At 45.0% G+C, this 22,455-nt stretch overlaps 3 protein-coding genes across 7 annotated transcripts in view; 2 read left to right on the top strand and 1 right to left on the bottom strand.

Annotated features, from left to right (window-relative positions):
* On the bottom strand, positions 1-4,660 carry LOC143360594 (venom serine protease 34). Its single transcript, XM_076799593.1, has 8 exons — positions 3,687-4,660; positions 2,714-2,928; positions 2,427-2,645; positions 1,309-1,507; positions 1,047-1,247; positions 557-708; positions 234-387; positions 1-171 (listed from the first exon to the last, which is right to left on the bottom strand). Exons 1-8 carry the CDS (start codon positions 3,691-3,693, stop codon positions 146-148), a joined length of 1,173 nt encoding a protein of 390 aa, XP_076655708.1. The 5' UTR covers positions 3,694-4,660; the 3' UTR covers positions 1-145.
* A 582-nt stretch (positions 4,661-5,242) lies between these two features.
* Positions 5,243-8,494, top strand: LOC143360593 (centrosomal protein of 89 kDa). Its single transcript, XM_076799591.1, has 5 exons — positions 5,243-5,890; positions 6,004-6,271; positions 6,341-7,424; positions 7,500-7,752; positions 7,822-8,494. The coding sequence occupies exons 2-5, from the start codon at positions 6,019-6,021 to the stop codon at positions 8,080-8,082; spliced, it is 1,851 nt and encodes a 616-aa protein (XP_076655706.1). The 5' UTR covers positions 5,243-5,890; positions 6,004-6,018; the 3' UTR covers positions 8,083-8,494.
* Positions 8,495-13,122: 4,628 nt separating this feature from the next.
* Positions 13,123-22,455, top strand: part of Shot (dystonin-like protein short stop) — a 150,332-nt gene continuing 140,999 nt past the window's right edge. For 4 of the 5 annotated variants that reach the window (XM_076799348.1, XM_076799344.1, XM_076799334.1 and 1 more), the window contains exon 1: positions 13,123-13,317. In XM_076799348.1, coding sequence (XP_076655463.1) covers positions 13,215-13,317 — 103 coding nt within the window. In that variant the 5' untranslated portion in view covers positions 13,123-13,214. The remainder of the gene's footprint in view (positions 13,318-22,455) is intronic. The other variant, XM_076799362.1, reaches the window with a different exon arrangement.

Raw genomic sequence — 22,455 nt, 5'->3', positions numbered from 1 at the left:
ATATACGCTAAATCGTGTTTGTACTTCAATCGAGCAATGCGCCGCCGACTCGGCCGCGCAGAGCTGTAGAATTCGCTTCAGTCGAGGAACCGTGCCGTCAGCGAAATTACTGGCACGGCCTGTCACGCTTCCGATCACGTTCCGTTCATTCGATGATGCAGTAATTGGCATCTGGAACAACGATTTCGTTAATGTTCTCTCCAACATGGACTCTTTCCTGTGCAGGAACTTACCTGGAGTCGACGCCGCGATCCAGTCCACGAAGGCACCAACTTTGCAGTTCAAGCTGCCGTACAAACCGCAGCCTCTCCCACCATTGATCACTCCTATGAGCACCAGGTTATGGCTGGTCGGGTTCTCCCATATAATAGGACCACCGCTGTCCATCTGCACAAAATATCCGGTAAAGTTTTACTGGGGACATACAACCCCTGGGAAAAAGTATTCGACCGCATTTAATAATTAATCAACATTAGAAGAACTGAAGAATGAAGATTGTTCATTGAAGATTCTTCAAGAATTCAAGTTTGTTCAACTTTTTTATTTATGATTTTACCTGGCAGGAGTCTTTATTCTTCCCGTAAGTGCAGATCTGTTCAAGAGTCACGGACGGGTAATTCTTTTTGCAGTCCAGGTTCGTCAGCACGTCCATCTGGACTCCCTGAAGAGTGGTCGACCAGGAGCCGCTGTATTCCAAGGCTCCCCAACCTGTTCATCAACAATCATATCGTTCAGAAGATTAGACTACAAGTAGACTGCGGATTTTATGCGTTTTATGCGTTAAAATGATTTCTGTACGTCAAGCTTGTCAAGGGCCAAGGGTAGTTACGTGACTTTTGCCGAGTCAGCGGGTCGGTAACTGCTGCATAATTTCCGTTCACAGATTTAAGATCCGTCTTGGTCTTAAACTGATTAAAGCAAGAATGAAATGTCTATCTGGCTCCGGTCCCTTGCACTTGACGCGTACAATTTTTACTTCGCATAAAGATCCGCAGTCTAACTATACATTAGCGATCTCGAATGAACAGAGTAAAGACGTGAACGACCTAGCGCTGTGACGAGATCGCCTCCGAAGGTGTCCGGTGCATGTTGGAACGGCAGACAGGCCGGGCCAACTTTGTCGCTGAATTCTATCACCTCTTTCACCCGTAGGATGGCTATGTCGTTCTGGCCTGTATTGACGTTGTAACCGGGATTTGTTATGTTCATGTCGGCTCCGTAGATCCTGCTGGCGTCGGTGTCGTTGCCTGCGGGAGAAAATCGTTTTGATAGCGACCGAGGCACACGTTTCGCGTTCGAGCCACTCACCTACGGTGATGTCGTGATCACCGACCAGGATCCCGATGTTCGTAAGGTTCATTGCGTAAAGACAGTGTGCCGCGGTCACCACGTATTTCTCGTGGATGATGGTACAACCGCAGAACGGTATCCTCTTTGCGAAGTCCACTAGAGCGCACATCATCGGGTACTCGTTCACGCCTGTTTCGGTGCCGCCCACGATCTTGCTCTACAAAAACACAGCAGAGCTATTCCATCAGAGGTCCCGGTACAGTGGCGGAAAACGCAATGTATAGACTCTAGAGCAGACCCGTTCAGAATTTGATTGCCCGGGTCAGTGTCGCCAGATGAGGGGAGGGACCACGAATTGAGGGGAAAAGGCTACCCCCTCTCTGCCAGTTTCGGAGTATGCACGACAGAGACGAAACGCGTCGAAAACTTGAGGAATAGGGCGGTAGAAGGGGAAATTAGGGGAACAAGTCTTGATCTGACGACACTGGCCCGGGCATAAGCGACTTGGCGGGCAACAAATCACGCCTCCTTTGTTTCAGCCTAAGACAATATTTGTCCCGATGACGTTGCCTTGCCCTCAGCCAGGCCTGTCCATCTTCTTCATCGGCGGGCCACACGGTCCCCACCATCAATCCGTGATGCATAAGTAGGTTAGGTGGATAGGAATAAGTTCACGATAGAAACAAATGTGCGATGCGCTTCTGAGGATAGGACCGTGTCAAATAGGGGGAACGTCGCTTTCCACCTTAGCGGAATGAAAAAATGGAAGAACAGGCCAAACGTGGCCCGTGGGCCGCGAGTTGGACAGGCCTGTTCTGAGCTATGCCCGCGGGCATCGGCGGGCGTGCTTGCTCGCTGGTAGGCTTGCTGAACGGGACTACTCCAGAGCATTTTGAAATCCCCTCGAGGCTTCAAAACGCTCTACGAGGCTCAGTTTTCTCTTGTAACCCTCCGCGGTCTGGTCAACGAGCGCTCGATTCTTTTCGCTTGCCTGGGAGGCTCTCGTCGGCAACTTGACAGCCTGAGCTGGGAGCCTTGAGATAACGAAAGTCGTAAATTAAAGTTTCAAGAATGCCGCGATAAGATTGAAGCAGTTGAACAGCAGAGGGTTCGTTTGCAAGATCGTGGAACCGTACAGGATTCTTCCGACCGCATCGGCAATTCTCTTCGAACTGAGATGTCAGCGCCGTCACGTTGCACATGAACCTTCCACCCCTCGTCCAGAAAGCCGATTGGAACTGTACCGACATCGTGGGTCCATCGGAGTCGATGCTGAACGTCCCGTCGCCGCAGTATTTGTGCTGCGTGGACGAATTGACACCGACCAGCAGGCTGTCCTCGTAGCAGTTCACGCTCTGGAGGTGAGAGCGATTGATAAATGTTCCTCTACGTAAAAGCTACCCGCGAAAACAATGATTCTTACCCATGGCATTTCTAGGGTACAGTTCAGCCGCATGTTGAACTCGCTGCGCATCGTCCACCGGCACGATTGCGATCCCTGATAAAGGTCCGGGTAACCTGGGCTGAAGATGTAGTAGGTCTGGAATGGAGATACGTACGAGCAGTGGTCGCACTCACCGCTCTGACCGTTGCTGGCACCCAGGAGCAACGTCAGCCCCCAAAGAACCGCCAGCGGAGCTGCGACAACCGGAAACGATAAGACAATTCGGCAAGCAGGAGGAATCACGGATTGAAATCCGGCGAGCGTGTTATCGGATACACAACTATCTTCCATCAAAATCAAATTTCATGTTGGTATTTAACCCCTTATACTGCAAATTATTTTACGGTCACAGTGATTGGAACTTCTTTGTCGTTTTCTAAAAGAAGAAAATCTCTTCTCCGATGACTATGTGGTATATCGACAACAAAATAGAATTTTATTTCGGTATGCAGGACATTAATAACGCACATATTTAGTGGAACCTGTCGAAAATCACGAGTCTGACTCAATGTTATAGTACAAGGGGTTGAAACCTTCACAGAAGTGTTCATCTATTCTCTATACCAACGAGAGAGGCGTATCTATTATAACTAAACCGCGGATTTTATGCATTCATGGCAAAAATGTGCATTGAACGGATTTCAAAGTATTATTCGAAGCTACTCGAAGTTATTATAGAAGGACAGAAATTTCTACACGGTCCCGGCTTCTTGCAATCGATGTACGCAATTTCTATCTCGCATAGAGATCCGCGGTCTAATTAGAACATGATACCCTACTTTCGTCTGAAACTTTTTCTCGTTTCACCGATAATATTCGAGCAATGTAATTTTATCCAGGGAACGGGCTTTCCGACGCGCTGTGCCGTCCGAGGACTTCAATCAGGATCCGAGAACGTTCGATAACGGATGAATAGCGACCAAGTGGCAAACACTCGAGAACCCGTTAGTACCTTTCATGGCGACAAGGGTGTTGTTCGAAGAAACGCTCCGACGAGAATCGAGTAACTTTTGGTGAACTCGCAGCAAACCGATCTACCTTCGTCCCATCGGGTCCCAGGGTTTTTATATGTTTCGAGAAGATAGGCTAAAACAAATGTGTAATAATGCGCGGTCGCTATCATCGTGTGCTCTTATCTGCACGTAATTGTAGCCTCGGGAACAAAGGCAAATACGCGGTGACAACGATCTGACAGCTTTCCATAATGCCGCCAAGGTGCTGCGAATCGAAACGCGAGCAAACCGGCCGGCGATCGATGCAATCCCGCATGAATGACCGGATAGGATCTATCAATGAGATACCGGTATACCCTTTGACTGGGAATCAGTCCAGACCCGTGGTTTGCAGTCACGGTTAACCGATTCGCATCGTTAGCGTACATGGCCGCGCCATTTTCCTAGTCGGTGTCTTCAAAGCGCATGCACATTCGCAATTTTTCCTGATAAAGAGATTCCCGGTAGCTGCCCCATGTAAACAGTGTGGACAGGATTACCCTTGATCGATTGATTGATAGCCGAGACATAATACCATTGCGAACGTGTGATCATGTTCTTTGAATCTGTGGCGCAAGTAGGCTTTAAACGTTCCGCAATTGTTGATCGAGCCCTCGAATTATCAGCTTAAGTAGCGATTAACACGTTGAGTGCCACGCCAGTGCCCATAAAAGTCACACAAATTCAGAACTACTTATATCTTAACTTAGATCTTAATAAAATTTGGTTTACTTAATAGATTGTAGTAAAAATTAATTGTCAAGTTGAGCGAAAAAATTGTGTCGGTCATATATGGCCGACGTGGCGCTCAAAGTGTCAATGGACGAAAATGACCGGGAAATAACATCATTGGAAACGTGTAATAATTTTCTTTGGACATGCGACACCAGTTATAACTAGACAGCGGGTCTTTATGCAAAAATTGTCTACCTGAATTGTAGCATAATAGACATTTATTTTCTTGTTTAATGTATTTAACAGGAAGAGTGTTTAATAGATAATAGTATGACAGTATTTTTAAATTCCTCTGATGTTTTTACTCTTTTAAATTACACCTACTAATTAATGTAATTTATGTCTAGTCTAGTTATAACGGATTTTAAATGCAACGTAATGGCCACGCTTGGCAAGGCTCCCCGCCGATAGCGATGCAAAGCTTTTGCGTAGTAAAAAGTTTGTTTAAACATTATTTAGTAATTAGCATTTTCTCTTTTACATTTATGAAATGTCAATTACATGGACGTCAAAAAACCAAGGTCGTTGTGAATTGTTGCCGGGCTAACCGTTACTGTTTGTGGTAATGTAAACAGCGATATCTCTAATCTGCTTTACTTGTTTAAACGGAGACTTGGCAACTGAAAAACAACTAACTGAGACATCAGTGATCCACGCGTGTTCGACGAAATTATCGTCTCCTTCCAATTATAATGAATAATATAGGTTTCCTATTGAATATCGGTGGTCAATTTTCATTGGTGCACGTGGAACGTGGTCCAACGTTTTCGTTTGGACACATTCTCCTAGAGAACGCAGGTCCAACGTTAGTCGTATCATATTTTTGGATACAATTACGAAAGTTTACGTTAACGTAATCTCAGGGCAAATATGTATCTTCTAAGATCTCGTCGTTACGTTAACGTAATTAGAACAAACACGTGGATCCAGGAACTTTATCTGACCTAAAACTTTTGTTCAGTGATAAGTATGCGGGAACATGATTGGGGGTATTTCGGCGGGAACCGCCTAAATTGTTTTTGTCATACAATGAGATAAACAACATTTGATAACTATTGAATACAATCGTTATTAAATAAGAAAATACGATGCAAATTTTAGGAATTTAAGAATTAATAATGGCGGGGAAAATGGTGGCTCCGCCTGCCGGCGACCTACGGCACTATAGCCGCGCGAAGTTGTCATGGCAATGGGTGACATACAAACGGATAAATTAATAAAAATACGTACGCGTGTAGTGCAAATGCACGCGTGCATATTGTACAGGCAAGTACGCAAGTTCGTGATGTCCTTGCTGCCGATGGACAATCGACGTTGCTCCATTCTCGAGTACTTGGAGTCATCTTGACCGAACGTTGACCCGAACCTCTGCACTGTTTTCAAATATAAGTAGTCAATTATCGAGGGCAGCGAATGAGAACGGAGAGAGGTAAGCTTTTCTGGCTAATAATAATCAATACCGCGCTTCGTTATGTAATTGTTTAATAAGCCTCGCGAGTATCGAATTTTCCTAACCTGTACCGGGTGGTATCGAACTTGCAGCGTGGTTCAAGAAGGATGTCGCTTACTAGAAGCTGTTCAGAAACCACTTGTGGACCAGTTTATCGTCGCAGACGTATTTCAAAAGCTAGGCACAGTCTTGGAGCTCACGGTAATCACAAGGATCCATCGGGTTACGCAATGGACAATGGTAACCATCACGAAGGCGATACATCTTTAAGAAGCAGAAGCAGAAAATGTGGAAAAAGCAGAAGGAGCGAAGAAAATGATGCGGAGAGACATGTGGTCAATGAAGACGATGCAGATTCAGGTATCATTAATTATTACATATAGAAACATCTACGCATTATGTTTCAATTGAGATATTTTACTAACATAGGTATTATCTCGACAAGGACGAGAGACAAACATGTTGCGAAGGACACTGAGAAGATTGCCAACGACTATTACAAGTTAGAGAAACGCTACAAGAATGTTAAGGACGAGTGCGAAATGTTAAATAAGCGGATGGAGCAAAGAGAGGCGGAGTACCAAAAAATGCGTTCTCATTACGAGGCAGTGGTGCAAATGGTGCACGAGATGGAGAACACCAAACACGAATTGACCAGGAGAAATCAGAAACTGGAAGCGGAGAAGGTTCGATGCGACGAAGACATATTACTGTTGAAAGGTATTGTTTGTCAGTTGAATGCCGAATTGGAAAGGTATCAGGATAAATTGAGCGAGGAGAAACTGAAAATCGGCGGTGGAGAGTACGCGGGAAATAGGGAAAAGCAGTACGGCGAAAGAATTTGGAGCGGCGTCAAGTTTCACGCGTTGGGTCCACTGTTGAACGCTTATCAGCAGAACTTGACGGAAAAGCGGGAGCTCGTGGGCATGTACGAGCAAGGAATGGCTACCTTCGGTAACAGATGCAAGGAGATACTCACGGAGAACGAGCTGATGCACCAAGAGGTGAAGGAATTGAGATCGGAATGCGATAGGTACGCGAAAGAGATGAGGACAACGATCGAGAACACTGCCGCGCTGAAGAAACAAAATGATTTGCTGCTGAAGGAGAATGCAGACTTGCAGAAAGAATCGAAAGAGATTCGTTCGTTGTACGAGTCGAAGATACACGCGGTTCTGGAACGTAATGAAACGCTTAAGAAGGAGCATGCCGTTGGTACGTCGGAGTTGAGCAATCTGAAAGGAAAGTATGAAATCCTGAGCAAGGAATTCGAGAAGATAAAAAGCAGGGAGGAGCAATCGGTGCCTAGCAGCGTTCACGCGGCTTCGATCGACGAATGTAAGTCACTGTTGGACGAATTGAAGCATCGATACGAGACCGAGAAGCGGGGTTTATCGAATCAAATCAAACGGTTAGAGGAAAATCAGCCGGAGAACGAGAAACAGCTGGTACTGGTCACAGCCGAAAGGAATCATTTAAAGAGTCTTGTAACGAGCCTGGAAACTAGTCTAAAGTAAGACATTCGTTATTCACGAATAGGTATTCTGCATGCGATCCACGTGGTAACGGGTAAATAGATTTGTTTCAGGCGCACGCAACGTAGAACCGAGTACCTGCGGAACCTTGCATATTCGACTCGTGTTTCACGTGATTCCGTGAAGGAGCAATTAAGCAAGGCGACCGCTTATTGCGAGGAATTGTTCGCCGAGTATGAAAGAATTGCTTCCGAGAGGGAGAAGCTGCTGGCTCTCCTACGAGAAACGGAAAAAGAGAACGCGAGCATCGACCGTCTTGGGAAGAGCATCACCAGCCGAGTAGTCGGCTTAAAGAATCAACTGGAGGCGAGTATAAAATATTTCCGCATTGTTAATAGCTGGAACAGGGTATATAACAGAAGACAATCATTTCAGAGCGTTCGCAGAGGCGCGAGACAACAAGTGGAATCCGTGGAGAAGCGGATACAGTTGCAAGAGGTACGAGTGGGGAAGATGAAGCGCGAATATCGTCGCAAAACGCAGCAACTGAAAGAGATAATTAAGCAGAAAGATGAGACGATCGCGAGCCTGCGAGGGACGCCCATTAGCCGAAATAAACCGTCTCGACGTCTGCCTCGGGCGATGGATGACGAGGAGAAACCTGAAAGAACCCACGATGATCGGACGCCCAGCTAATCAACATCTCGCAAACCGCAAGACGAGATCGTCAGCAATAGATTGGACTTTGTATCAGATCTCCGGCGAGTCTCTTGATTGAGGAATAGGTGCTACTCGAAAACACCGTCCACCTCTTATTTACCGACCGTGTCAGTTGCTTTATATAGCGGTGACATCAAAGGAGGCAAGTGGCTGCGAAGGCTACCGTTCGCCACCGTATTCTCTGCGGATGGCAGTGGTGTTTTCCGTAACCACCTCCCGGCGAAAAAATTGATGTCATTCGTTATAGGTATGATGTCAGACACGTTCCGTGCATTCATATGCAAAAGACGTGTTTTAGCATTAAGCCTTTTATAGAGATCAATAATAGCTCTAAGGAACGGTTATAATATATCGGAATTGCAGTAATTATCTGTCGATTCGATTCACTGTCCAAGGGTCGCCCGTTACAACACAAATCCAGTCATTCTATTCCTCTGTCCCTACCGTCTTGTTTGTTTATTCATAAACAACGCGTTGCCAACACTCGGCATTTTTCTCATTAGAGCAAGTGAAGAAGCATTTTTCTCATTAGACAATTGAAATAGCGTCATATATAAATGATCAAACTAACAGTGATAATGTTCGTCTGAACGTGTTAACAGAAGTCTGGTTTAACACTAGGTTTACGGGACTCGTCAAAATGACGGGTTCTAATATTTTTGATTTAAAATTATTAAGATTCTATGGATGCATACATGAGAAATTATCTAGCAAATTTATTTCTTTGGGTACATATTGTTTTAAAAATATTGCTAAGAAATGTGGATAGTTCTTGTTATTTTCACAAAGTGATGCAGAATAGTCGCTTTGAGTGCTCCGTAAGCCTAGTGTTAAGAAGATTCGAGGGGAAGGTGAACGACAAAGACAGCGTAAAGATTCTTATTTATTTGATTGATATCTACAATATATATTAGCGTTATCTGTAAAGCATGTTGATTAGGATGGTGTCAAATTTATTTTTATATTTATGACAAAGGTGCCGTTCCTCGATAATGCAGGTATGCAGGCTCGAAAGGAGAGCAATAAATAGTAGGGCGAGAGGGAGGGGAAAGTCGGACGGGACAATACCTAATCGGAAAACGAGGAAAACAGCTCGGGGCGATGTTTGTGTGGCCGCGGTTGGCCACGGTGGGGCGTTGCGAGTCGCGCCAGCTGCCGGGATTCAGTCGTGTCGCGAAAGTTCGGGGACCCTCGACGCACTTCGGACACGTTCGTCGAAAGTAAAATGTCGTCTGCTAGGCGCGTCGTCGGAACAAAACCGGGTCGTATTTCTAACGCGAGAATCGCAATGATAAGTGATAATGCGATGTCTCTGCGCGCGAGCACGTAGTGTTTCCTGCCGGAAGGTACATCGGCGTCCTCGAAAGGATATTCTCCGGATCGGGTTGCAACGTTGCTGGCCAGTAAAATTCAACAGGAACACCGGGTGAACATTGATTTTTCCTGGTTTCGCATCGGAGTCGACAGATGATCGAACGGTAACGCACGCTACATCCTTCCTGTAGTCGGTTCGTTCGTTTACTCAAGCCCGTGGATTTCAATGACCCGGTGTGTGATCGATGATGCGCCTAGCCTCGAGTAGGCCGGGGGAAGCCCTTAGACGACGTCGTGCTCGCACGAAACCCGATTCTCTCGGCGAAGTTTCGCGCGGGTCACCGCTGTACGAAACACCCGTACGCTTTTTCATTATTTTCGGTCAGACGGTTATCTCGATTTCGTGTCGGCTGCGCGAACATCTTCCGCAGATGTCGCTGAGTCGTCCGCTAATCGCACATTGTCTTCGTGCGTGCCGTGCTTGCCTGTGTGTATGTATACGTCGGCTGGCATTACCGAGCTAACCCCAAGAAGTATCGCGCAAACTCGAATAATTCATGTTCCTCTCGCAACGGCGAAATTGAATGCGTCTCCCGGTCACGTTTCCCAGAATTTGTTAGGTTAGGTTCTGCTCTCGGGGGGAAAAAAGAACCAGGTTACGTCCTTTGTTCCGCTGAGTAATCAAACCCCGAATCCGGTGCGTTTCTCGTACGTATGTAGTTGTTTGGTTGTTCAGCGGGCTGGCTGTTCCCGTGGATATATTTTTTCTTCGTTTGTTTTTCGACACCGAAAGAACGCAAAAGGGGTGTACAAGAGAGAGAGGGGGTAGGGGAAGGGGAAAAAAGTGCTCGGCGTGGTCGTATGCGACGTATAAACCGAGGTCTTTTCAGCCGCGAATATAGAACGGACGTCCGTGTTTTTGCCTGGCAGTGTTGTAAAAACAAATGAACGGGACCGTAAGAGACATTCAACTCGTTTAAAGTGTTTTTCGTGCGTTCTTTTTTCGAAACCGCGACTGAGTTTGTATACAACGTCGTAACGTATTCGTATCGCGAGCACCGACAATAGAACCACCCCCCCTCCCCCAAGGTATTCCAATTCTAAAGGCTCTCAAGGCTCGCATACGTTGCGACCGACAGGTATCGGCAAGCAAGTAGAGTTCGAAAGTGGAACGATGATCTACGCAACGAGGAATTCACGTATGTTACGATTCTTTCGACGTCGCCCCAGAATCGATTCCGCTTGATACGTTGTTACCGCATCCGTTTCCGGTCTTTTGTATCCGATCCGGATCCGACGTCGAACGCCGTGTCACCGGTTCCACACGCAGAATCGCCTAACCCGCGGACTTAATCGAGCCGATCGGATTGCCAAGAAATCGGATTTCAAAATTCGTTCGCAATGCATCCGTCCGATCGACAGAGAATATCGCTTTCTCCCCCTCGGCGCCGTGACTCAACGCGATTGCTAAAATATTAACGCAATATCGGCCGTTCCCTTTTCTTACTCGTGCACGCGATGTTCCCGCGTTTGCGTTCGAAAAGAGACATTAACCCCTTGGCCAGCGGATTTTCCTCGCGGCTAAGTCGAATCAGAGCTCGTTTCTTAATTTTCACCGAATGGAAAGCATATGCAATTCCTATTTTTAGTGAATTCAGCTCGAAATTCTTCGCGACAAGTCTCGCTCGAGTTAGTTAGTAGACCTAGGAGTTGATTCATCATGCAGTAAACCCCCTCCTCTAGCGTACCGTTGTGACGCGGTGCTACTCTCGCATGTACAGTCAGTCCTCCTATAACGCGATTAGGATTAGGGTCCCAATTACTGTCGGGGTGCCAGTTACTACGCCTATACACTTATTTTTAAAACATGATGAATATTAAAAAAGAGATTGAATTTTTAAAATTAAAATCAGTTAACCTTTAGCACTCGAATGGCGACTGTAAGGCGCCATTAAAAATTGCTGTATCGTTATTCAAACTATTTTTTGCATTATTAAATTTGTTTGTATTTAATAAATTACTAAACACTTCAGTATTGTACGAGTAAATTGCACCATTTTCGTATGTATAACATGGGACAAAAATATATAGAAGGGAATTATTCTAGGTCGGAAGAAATGATTCGTTTTGAAGTTAAAATAGCTTCGAGTGCAAAGGGTTAATACATATGTCATATAATCCCTTTTGTAAAATTCATTATGCTTTAAAAATAAGTGTAATTAATATACACAGTAATTGGGTCCTTCACCCTAGCATAAGCCAGATTAAATTAAATTAAATTTGATACAAATCGCAATTATTGCTCCGCGTTCTGGATAAGGTACCCCCAATTACTGAGTCTATATTAATTGAACTTATTTCTAAAACATCATGAATTTAATAAAACCAATTTCATATCTTTTTTTAAATATTCATTGTGCTTTAAAAAGTAAGTACTATAATTAATATAGGCACAGTAATTGGCATCCCCACAGTAATTCCCTAGTAGCAGCCCCTTACGCTAAGTTTACTGTAATTCTGAGATTATTATAACGCGGTACGAATTAATCGCCTTACAGGAGGGTTGACTGTACTTGATCCCCGTCGAGCATGAATTATCTACGTTCACGAGATTGGATTCGAAATGATGGTCGTAGCTGGCGTTGATGACGTTATTTTTACGATATGATACTGTGACCTATCGGTGTCGCCGTCGTGTCACGCGAGGCGATCCATAAAGGGCTAAGCTAGAAGAGAGCCTAACCGTTCCCGTTCTATTCGCAGAATGTTTCCGGAAGAGGATAGCGGCATAGAGGACAGAGAGGGCGGTGGTAGAACTCGGCCTTGGTATTTCGACAAGTGAAAAACACCGGTAGGAATCCGTGGATCGTGGGCAAAGGTCTCGGAAACGTAGAGCAACGACGAGAATTCGAGGCTGCCGGGGCTGAGGAGGTCGTGCCTGACCCTAACCAACTTTTCAGCCGTGGCGAGGCTCTTGTCTAACCTAACCTAAGCGCGCGCCGCTCGACGAGCAAGATACACGAACGAAGAAGAACATAGTAGAGCAGAGCACCGTTGACCGTCGTCGCGCAGAAAACACGTATCGTTCCTGCAACCCAGTGGCCGGGCCCGCTGTTCTGCTAGGTGCTCCCCGTCGTTGAAGTCGTCGCCGACCATCGTGGAAAAAGGAGACGGCCCCAGACAGAGCAGCCGTGCGCTTGCTTTCCCTGTTCGTCGCCTCCTTCCCACCATCTCTTCCTTCCTTCCGTTCGTTCCGGCACTTCGCGCAGTTCGTGCACTTGCACGCAGACACACCGGGTACTTGGATACGCGCATCCTATATAGTACACAGAGAGCGTGCTGGCGTAGAGTTCGGCTCGGCTCGGCTCGGCTCGACGTCTCGTCTCGGGAACAGTAAATAAACGCAAGCGCGGCATGCCGGATCGCGTTTCCACGTGCTACCCGTCCCCTTGAATTATTCGCCGGCCGTCCAACAGAGAGACACACATAAAAGGGACGAAGTTCGCCCTCGACTCGGGGATACAGGGCTGGCAAGTATGACGTTCGCGACGACACGTGCAAACTCGCCAGCCGTCCGCTGTCGGTAACTAAGACCCGGCCCATTTTGATACTCGGTGCGCATTGCTCGCGAACCCTGCGAGAAGAGACACGACACGCTGCGCAACGCGACGCGTGCCCCCCCGGGATCTCTGTGTCGCCGGTGCTTGTGAAATCGCTTCAGTGGTTGGTGAAAACGGTTCCACGGAAAATATGGTGTAGAGAAGACAAGGGAGCAGCCAACCACCTTACAGATAATGGAGTTCGAGCTGGACGGAAGCCTGAAGGAATGGGTAAAGGACAAGCCACTGAGTATCCTGCAGCTGGACCCTGCCGACAGAGCCGTCTTACGGATCGCCGGTAAGTAGATGTCAATTTTCTTACTTGGTATTTCCACAGACGAGGTATAAGGATAGACCTATCATCACAGACGAGGTATAAGGATAGACCTATCATCTTATCGGACTTCATGTCTCATGTTCTGAAATATCGACTGTTCAAAAAATCAGAGGTTTTTAGAATTATTCGTTTATTTTCTCGTATTCGCGAGACTGCAGTGACTATATATAGCTATTCTCGATTTTATCTTGTATCACTGAGGATGCTGTCAGCAAATTTCAGTTCCAATTGGTAATACAAGACGTGACACGAAAATGGTAATGGGGTTACGTGACCCCAAAAATTGGGGACACAAAAATACATTGGATGATAGGTCTATCCTATGTCTGTGGTATTTCATGGCGTTTTACGAGTCGATTTCGAATTTTCCCTCTGTACCCCCTCTCCCCTTCTAAATGCGATCTACCGATACTATAGGGCGCTCGTTCTCCCGATGTTTACTCGTACAGTTCCCCTAACTCGTTAACGATTTAAGTAGAACACTGTGGTTTGTAAACTGTGGATTTTTTTTTGTTTCCAATTCGTAAAATCCACAGTTCTACGCGAGATATTTGTTCGCCGTTGCGACAAGTGTTTTCGAAACTTCGAACGATTCGAAATTTCGAATTGCAACCATAGGTTCGCCATCTATGTACTCGGCATTATACTAAGTGACATTCGACGAGGAGAAGCACGTCGTCGGGCACGTACTCGCATTATTCGTTAAACCGTGTCTCGTGGTAATTGACAGGGTATACGTAATCGACCAGAATGTGACCGGGTAATGAGTTGTAAATGAATGGTAATAGCGGCCGGCGACCATCAATCCTTTAGCCCCGTTCCGCGCGTCTCGGAAGTCATTAGTCGACGGCAGTCGTGTCGCCGCCCAATCGATAATGACACACGCGTAATTCAGTAAACTTTTCGACCCCCGTTCTCTCACCCTCGAGTTCTCCCCCCTTATCGACTGTATCGATTCTCGTGCGCAGCGAGGTATTCGTTAGAATTTAAGAAAACCGACGCGGGGGAGCGTGAAGTTTGTCGATAGTTTCGAAACGCGCGCGAAAAGTCGCCGCCATCTTGGAAACCTGACACCTGTACGAACACCCTGCCGCGAAGCTCGGGAATTTTGTAAGTTCTGCTGTTTTATTTGTTGATTCTATTTGCAGGAGGCTGCTACTATATTTATCTCTGTCGCTCTTTTATCTATTGGTTTTACTTTTTAATAATAAAACTTTTCGACCCTCGTTCTCTCACCTTCGAGTTCCCCCCTTATCGACCGTATCGATTCTCGCGCGCAGCGAGGTATTCGTTAGAATTTAAGAAAACCGACGCGGGGGAGCGTGAAGTTTGTCGGTGGTTTCGAAATGCGCGCGAAAAGTCGCCGCCATCTTGGAAACCTGACACCTGTACGAACACCCTGCCGCGAAGCTCGGGAATTTTGTAAGTTCTCTTGTTGTTTTATTTGTTTATTCTATTTGCAGGAGGCTGCTACTATATGTATCTCTGTCGCTCCTTTATCTATTGGTTTTACTTTTTTAATAATAAATATCTCGATAGGCTCGAACGTATGTGAATCTTGGCAATCGGATCAGATAAGATTAACCTTGTTCAGTCGAGTATTAGAAGACACGAGTTGTGCAAGAATCTTGATTCGATACTGACGTCGAGGGAGCTCGGGCTAATAGGACAATTAATAGGGTAATTAGTCATTTACATTCATACGTATCTCGCCGTGCAGCCGGCAATCGCTCGCTAAAGTCACGCTCACGTGACGCCGGCCGTCGGCGCGCTAACACGACCACCATAACCTTGCACCTTGGTTTGTTTATTTATTACAGGATCGGGCAATGGTTAATGCAATTGACGATCGGCAATTAAATTAACGATTAAAGTCTGTTTATTCATTGATCCCGAATTCTGGGTTATTATTAACAGACCGTGGATTTTATGCACTTGTGAGAAAAGTGAATAGGTCGAATACAAAACATTATTATGTTGTTCTAGACTTTCTAAGATTGTTAAAAATACATTCTGATTTAACTCCGGGGTTTTACAGTTGTCTTGTGGACAATTTTGCATAAAAGTCCGCAGTGTGAACCTGTAAAACGGATTGCGGAAGAAAATAAATTTCTACTGCATTCCAGTTTGTTGCAATTCAGGTAGAACAATTTTATTGTCTATTTATTGTTAATAGGACTTTATGGATTTGTGGCAACATTAAGGAAATCTAAAATAGCGAAACGGAGATTAACAGAAGAAATTTTTACCGGATTCTCGTGTGATGCACTTTTGCACAAAGATCTGCAATCTATAACAGAATCTACATGAACATTTGCTCTGGAGAAACCTGCGTCGGACCGAGATAGGAAAATCGGCGGATCTGCCGATCGCTAATATAATGCGAATCGATGAGAGAGGATCTTCGATCGTTCGCGGTTCGATCGCGACCTTGGTCGAGGGGTGCTGACCAGGAATAGACACTCGAAACCGAGTGCATATCGGATTGCACTCTGCGATCTCGTCTTACCGTGAGAATTTTTGTCGTACGCGTGCGCGCGTGTCTTGATCTTCGATTGCTCTACGAGCGAAACGAGCAGCTTTTAAAATCAACCGGCGCGGCGGCGGCGGCGGTGTTGCGATTTCTCGTGCATGGACACGCGTCTGTTATGCAAAAGAGCCGTGCATGTGGGCCACGTCCGATTCCACGGAGTTACAGGCTCTGATTCGCGCTCACAAAAGGGGCGTACGCTCGGTTCCGCACCATTTTCGCTCGCCGTGGATCGTTAAAGTGGTCGTTGCTCGATCGACGTAACCGCGGTCTCGCAACGAACTCGACTTCACGCCGATAGAAGATGCAATGGATCCCCGGCACGCGAGCATTAATTGCTCCTAATTATAGCGAGCTATCGGCTCCGGTATCGCGAATGCTCTAGTAACCGACACTCTCGCCGATTTGTCCACTGGGAAATCGTTCTTTCGTGGGAGAGATACCTTATCGAACTATCGGCAATTAAGCGGGACGATTTGGACCGTCTTAACGAGTCGATTGTCTCCGCGAACTATGGAGCTGGCTGGGTACTCGTCATTGTTATGAGTCAGCCCATTAGGCGCAGTAAATCCCCGCACAAAAGACGGTATACATTTTACGTGACTTTAATTTTCTTTAAATGAAACCGCACATACACCAATCGATGAAGCTTTTTATTCTCGAAAAAGTTTAGAAGGACATTTAATATCATACACAATAAATGTGTAAAGAATTGTTTGAGAAGCCTGCACACTTACTATCGCAAAAGGCGCATGTAGACAGTCTTCGTTAAACAATTTCTTGATCATACGAGGGTCCGCTGTACACCCGGTATGTATACCGATGCAACGATGTAACGGTGAAACGATGTATTTTGATTTACCGATTTGAACTAAACGAGTAATGTGTATATTTAGGAATTGCGCGATGCGTCAGGCGATTCCGTAACGATAGGAAGCGGAAGGGAAAAAAAAGGTGGATCGACGCGGAGAGGAGAGGAAGATAGGAAGATGTTCTCGAGGCTGGGGCATCGAACCGTGACCCGAGCACCTGTTGCCGCCTCCACGCTCCTAGATTAATGCGAGAGCTGACCTACCCTGCCGCCTCCGCTCTCAACTCGAGCATTACCGTCGCCGACATAATCGGCGTAGGCATAGCGAACCGATGTAACCTCTCCGTTAAAGATCCCATGGTCCGTGACCGCGGCCGAGAGGTTTTTCAGCTCGGCCGTGCGAGTTCATCGACGCGGTGGCGACACGGTTGAATCGCCGTTTCGCTCGTTACTCGTTACTCGGCTGTCCGCCTCTCTGATCGAGACCGCCAAGGCGACGCGACCGTCTTCATTCATCGGGGCGAGCTTAAACGCGCGCGTGCACCGTGCACGCGCTCGCACGCGTTCGCACTCTCGCCTCCAGGATCCCCCGCGTTCGCGGAAAACCATAAATTTAGCGCGAGGAAGTCGCGCGCGTCGCAAAACGATACTCTCTGCCGTCTGATGCCTCCATTCCCGCTAGTCTCCCTCGCGATATATACTACTCGGCGTTATTTAGCTTCTACAGTGCAGAAACGTTGCACTCTCTCGGGTCGCTCCCAACGTTGGCGCTTGCCAATTGCTGTGGCACGTTCATTCTGCACGACGATTTTAACGATTCAATGGTTGCTCTGCATTACATGTTCGATTTTTAACACGTTCACTGCCAGCCATGTGACCCATATCTGGGTGACGGAATTATTTGTCCAGGTTTTAAAATGAATTTTTACGTTAATGTATTCACTGTACGAAATTTGATTAGGATCTGTAAAATTTAAGAAAGTTGGAGGATTACTCAATATCATACATTTAATTTTGTTCAATTTTTATTTCGTTAAGTAACTTTGATTTTATGGAATTTTTGAGGTCTCTAGTTTGGCAGTGAAAGCGTTAACAGGAATGTTAACCCCTTGTACGATAATATCAGACTCGTGATGGAGACTTCGAGCAGAATTTTCTAAATATTTATGTCATTAATTCCCTTTAAATTGAAATGAAATTCTATTTTATCGTGGTCAAAATTTAGCCATTACGGAACACGTGGTTATACAATAAATATAAATTTTCTATTTCAAAGAAGCATCAAAGAAGTTCTAATCAGAAAATAAATTGTAGTGCAAGGGGTTAAACGAACAGACCTGTTTTCTAAATATTTTTCATTGCTCAATGTAAATTTCATTATTTGCTGATTTTATGCACTTGTTGTTTATGCACTTTCAATCGGTAGACGGGTCAAATGAATTTAAGAACACCAATATATTATTTTCAACTTGTTCAGATTATCGAGAGAGAAAGAGTCTTTTGTATGGCTACTGTTTCTTGCAATGGACACAGACAATTTAATAATCTATAATGTCCAGTGTTGTGCAGAATTACAATTGAACTACTCCAGGAATTATAACTACAAAGTAATTGAATTACATTGTAATTCAGTCATATTGTAATTTATAATTCGGATCTTCATTCAATTAAATTACAATGCAATTGGTTCGTGCAATTGGAGTACAATTATAAAATACTTTGTAATTAAATTACATAAAATAGCGGTACGTATTATGAACGAGGACGAGGAATAGAAAATATGCCGCATAGACAGCAAACAAGTATACGAAAGAAGAACATAATCGCACTTCTTCAAAGCTCTGGGCTATAATTTGGACAGCCGTATTTTAATTATATTGTATTCAAATTACACGTCTGATCAAAATAATTAGTAATTGAATTAATTGAAAGGTTTGAATTATGTAATTCAGTTACGCCGTAATTGAATAGTATAATATGTAGTAGTAAGAATAGTAATAGTAGTAATAATAGTAAGAGTAATAGTAATAGGAATAATAGTAATAGCATAAGATATAGTAGTTACTATATAATTGAGATACAATGCATTCCAATTGTGTAATTGAATTACAATGTAATTGAATTAGCGCAGCTCTGACAATGTCAATTTAATAATAATATCTCGACCTGCTCTGAGCCCACCGGCATCGGATAAACAGAGATTGTAGAATATTGTTTGAAAGTCGTATCCATCGTTGAGAAATTGTTACTACAAAGTGGTAGAGTACTATTGTCCTTGTACGCAACAGGTGTGCGCCAGCGAGAGCGTGTTTGCGGTGACTCGTTTAAATATTAACAAGATCGTTATCACCGCGATAATCGCCGATGGCTCGGCGATTATTCGGTTCCTTTGAACTTGAAATTCATTTCGAGTCACCCTGCGCCACGGCTGCCAATGTTGTTGACTCCTATTCTTAACGAGCAGCTATTTAAGATTTGGTACGCGCTCGAAAATAAATCGCTCGCGCGGTCATGGCGTGCGTCGCGAAGTTCAGTGTCAAGTATCGTTGCAACCTTTTAGCACCGCCACGACTGCCAGTCGGATCGAACCGAGGACGGTCGTTCTCCTCGAGGTCTTCTTTTAGAAGAAACTAGAGGGGGTCCCTTTTGTTCGTCGAAGGGATAATCCGCTATACGCTAATGCGTTTCCTCGTGCTCACCGGCGATTATTGCGACGCGTTTCTTGGAACGAGGCTTCGCCGGCCGCTCGCTAGATGTCCGGAGACACCTGAGGCACCTGAGCCCTCAGGTGCGTTCGGTGATTTATTGCGGAAACGGACGGGGGTCCGGAATGACACCGTCAAAGTCGTTTCACTCTGTTGCGAGGCATTAACCTCTTGCGCTACTATTTATTTTGTGATCATAATGATTAGAAATTCTTCATCGTGCAGAATTTCATAAAAAAAATTAAAGTTTATATTTACTGTATGCCTATGTTTTCTTCGAAGACTGTACAGAGTGTTCACGCTATTACTAGGCATTGTTTTTCTTGTAAATAGTAAATATTAGAGAAGCGCAAGCTTTTGTCGATTATACTTGTCCGGAACTGAAATTCCCAGCTCGTTCGCTGGAAACTCGGTGATTGAATATTTACTATTGCTTCCGTGGAAGTAATGACTAGACTGCGGATCTGTATGCGTTTATGGCTCATGGATATTTTCAAAAAATGCTGGAGCAACAAATTCGACAGATTTTATTGCGATTTTTATATATTTTGGATCTGCAAATGTTACTGCTAATGAAAATAGGATTCTATTTGGCTCTCTTAAAATTTGTCGATAGAAATTGAAAATTGTTAAACTTAAAAAAAAAAAGATAATATTTCCGTGCATAAGATCCACTGAATAGTGGATTTTATTTATGGTAAAAATGGCGAATTGCAAGACAGTGGGGACATTATTAAAATTATAATAAGAGAAAAAGCAGATTTCTATTTAGTTCTAGTAGCATACGACGCAGACAATTTATATTTTGCACAAACATTCGCAACCGACTTATAGCTCTCTTGAAACAGAAAGTATGATGGCAAAATTAGTGACTTCATAACTAGCATAACGCTTGGCGAGCCTGCAGAACAGCTACCTACCCTCCGACTTTGAATATGCTGTAGAAATCGATATCCTCGACAACTTTTCCCGAAAACGTTGAGGTTCATAACATGTCCGAAATTGCAGAGGGTAGCTGTTCCGCGGGTTCACCGAACACTATGAAACGTGGCTTCCAGCACCGCGTCATTGTCCCTCGGAAACCCGAGACTGGACAAACGTGCCCTTAACCCTCCCCCCGGCTAATTAGTCCGAGTGTTTCGTTGCCCTGGTATCGTGGCTCACCTGTTTGCGAAACCACCACCGGGTATCCACCCCGGCCTCGGCGCAACTTCGAAGCGACCATTGCTGAAGGTTGGATCACAATAGGTTCGTCCGTGAAACTAAATACCTCGGGGTGTCCACGTTTTAGTATATATTGCGTGCGGATATCTTCGGTTCGATCGACGCACAGTTAGGAATGCGTGGACGTGCCAACGGGTGAATAGAAGGAGAGAAAACTACGTGAAAAAAAAGGGATCGAATCACAGAAAAATATTGCCAGGTTGGGGATCCGGGTCAACGAGACCCGGGCAACGACGGATCGCTGTTTCGAGCTCATTAAGTATGTAATAGGCATACACTAAATAACGTTAGACAGCGGGAATCCCGCGGTCGAATGACGCTCGACACCATTGCCCGTCGAATATCAACGCTGGCGAAATGTTGGCAACTCAAACCTGAAGAGGAAGGGATCGCAAGATAACAGCACACAGCTCCGTGAGGAACGTAGATTAAATATTAGGGTAGTCGGTGGTGGACGACAACTTCCTAACGAGTAAGTTTAGGACACGAGTATGCTCGATACCTTATAGAGCACAGAAAACTGCATCGAAAACCATGGGTTTGCATTTTGAAAAGACGGCTGTTGCATCTTTTTCGCTACACCGATGCACAGAGGTGCGTAAAGTTATTTGCAGATTCTGTACCGTCCGATGCCATTTAACTTTGACCTCTAACAGCTTTTTCTATCTCCAACCGTTTAGGAGTTTGCACATAAGTAAAAATTGTATCAATTGCAGAGTTGGGCAGAGTTCCCTAGAAGGTCATGGACTTCCATTCTCATTCGATGAAGCCCTTTTTATCGTAGGGGTGTAATTATCCCATGGACAGCGCAAGATGCAAGGAATCGCGATGGAGGTGAACAACAGCAGAAATACAGTGATTTCTCTATATATGTCGCCAAAGCCTGGATGATAAACGTCGCGGAATTATCCCCACTGAGGGGCCACGAAGCTCGAAAGACCTCGGACGTCGAGGAGTGTAAACATGACACGGCTAGGGTATGTCCCCTGTACGATACACGACGCTGACAAGACCCGTGTTGTTGACATATATCGAGAATTCACTATAAAGTGTTTAATTCATATATGTCCCAATTGCCTAGCCTATAAAAGTCGCATAACTATCCCCACTACCGCAGGGTATACCTAGTGAGGGTCCAAGAAGCTCGAGAGACCTCGAGAGAGCATAAGCTAGTTTTTAGTATTTTTTTTTTGCGCCTTCTGTTAATACTGTAAATATTAGGGGTGCCCATAAGTAACCAATTATTTGTAAAGAATTTGTTTTGCCTTTAGTTCTGTACCGATCGTTGAAGAGGAAACACGTATTCTATTTACAGTTTTCGGTAAAGCATCCTGTGTTCTAAATATTCTACAAAGTATAAGTTTTTTTACAACCCTGTAATAAAATGGCGGCGTCCGTACCTTCCGAGGATCATATTCGTCATAGCATACTTTTTGATTTTCATGCGGGATTTAATGCAAAGGTAACAACAAAGAAAATTAGCAATGTTTATGGAGACGTATTGAAGGTCAACAAGTGTCAACGTTGGTTCAGAAGGTTTGCTGCTGGTGATTATGATCTCTCTGACAGGCCTCGAAGTGGACGACCAATTTGATAATGACACCCTGAAATCTCTAGTGGAAGCTGATTCAAAATTAAGCATACAAGAATTATCGAGAAGCCTTAGGTCCAAATGATCAACTATACAAAGGCACCTACACGAAATGGGAAAGGCATATGGGCAAGGAATATTGGTACCGCATCAATTATCTCAGACTAACGAGGATATTCGTCGATCAAGTTGCACTCCATTGCTATCCAGATTTCGTAGAGATCCATTTCTCAGCAGA

Source organism: Halictus rubicundus, chromosome 13, assembly GCF_050948215.1.
Source record: "Halictus rubicundus isolate RS-2024b chromosome 13, iyHalRubi1_principal, whole genome shotgun sequence".
Taxonomy (NCBI): domain Eukaryota; kingdom Metazoa; phylum Arthropoda; class Insecta; order Hymenoptera; family Halictidae; genus Halictus; species Halictus rubicundus.
This window is presented reverse-complemented; position numbering and strand designations above follow the sequence as displayed.

What these genes read in the sequence shown, in the direction of transcription:
- LOC143360593 (XM_076799591.1), top strand. Translation starts at nt 6,019, where the DNA reads ATGTCGCTTACTAGAAGCTGTTCAGAAACCACTTGTGGACCAGTTTAT. An exon ending in AGCCTGGAAACTAGTCTAAA is followed by an intron (nt 7,425 to 7,499) that starts GTAAGACATTCG and finishes GATTTGTTTCAG; the next exon opens with GCGCACGCAACGTAGAACCG. An exon ending in GCTTAAAGAATCAACTGGAG is followed by an intron (nt 7,753 to 7,821) that starts GCGAGTATAAAA and finishes CAATCATTTCAG; the next exon opens with AGCGTTCGCAGAGGCGCGAG.
- LOC143360594 (XM_076799593.1), bottom strand. An exon ending in TGATCACGACATCACCGTAG is followed by an intron (nt 1,248 to 1,308) that starts GTGAGTGGCTCG and finishes TTTCTCCCGCAG; the next exon opens with GCAACGACACCGACGCCAGC. An exon ending in AGAATAAAGACTCCTGCCAG is followed by an intron (nt 388 to 556) that starts GTAAAATCATAA and finishes TATTTTGTGCAG; the next exon opens with ATGGACAGCGGTGGTCCTAT.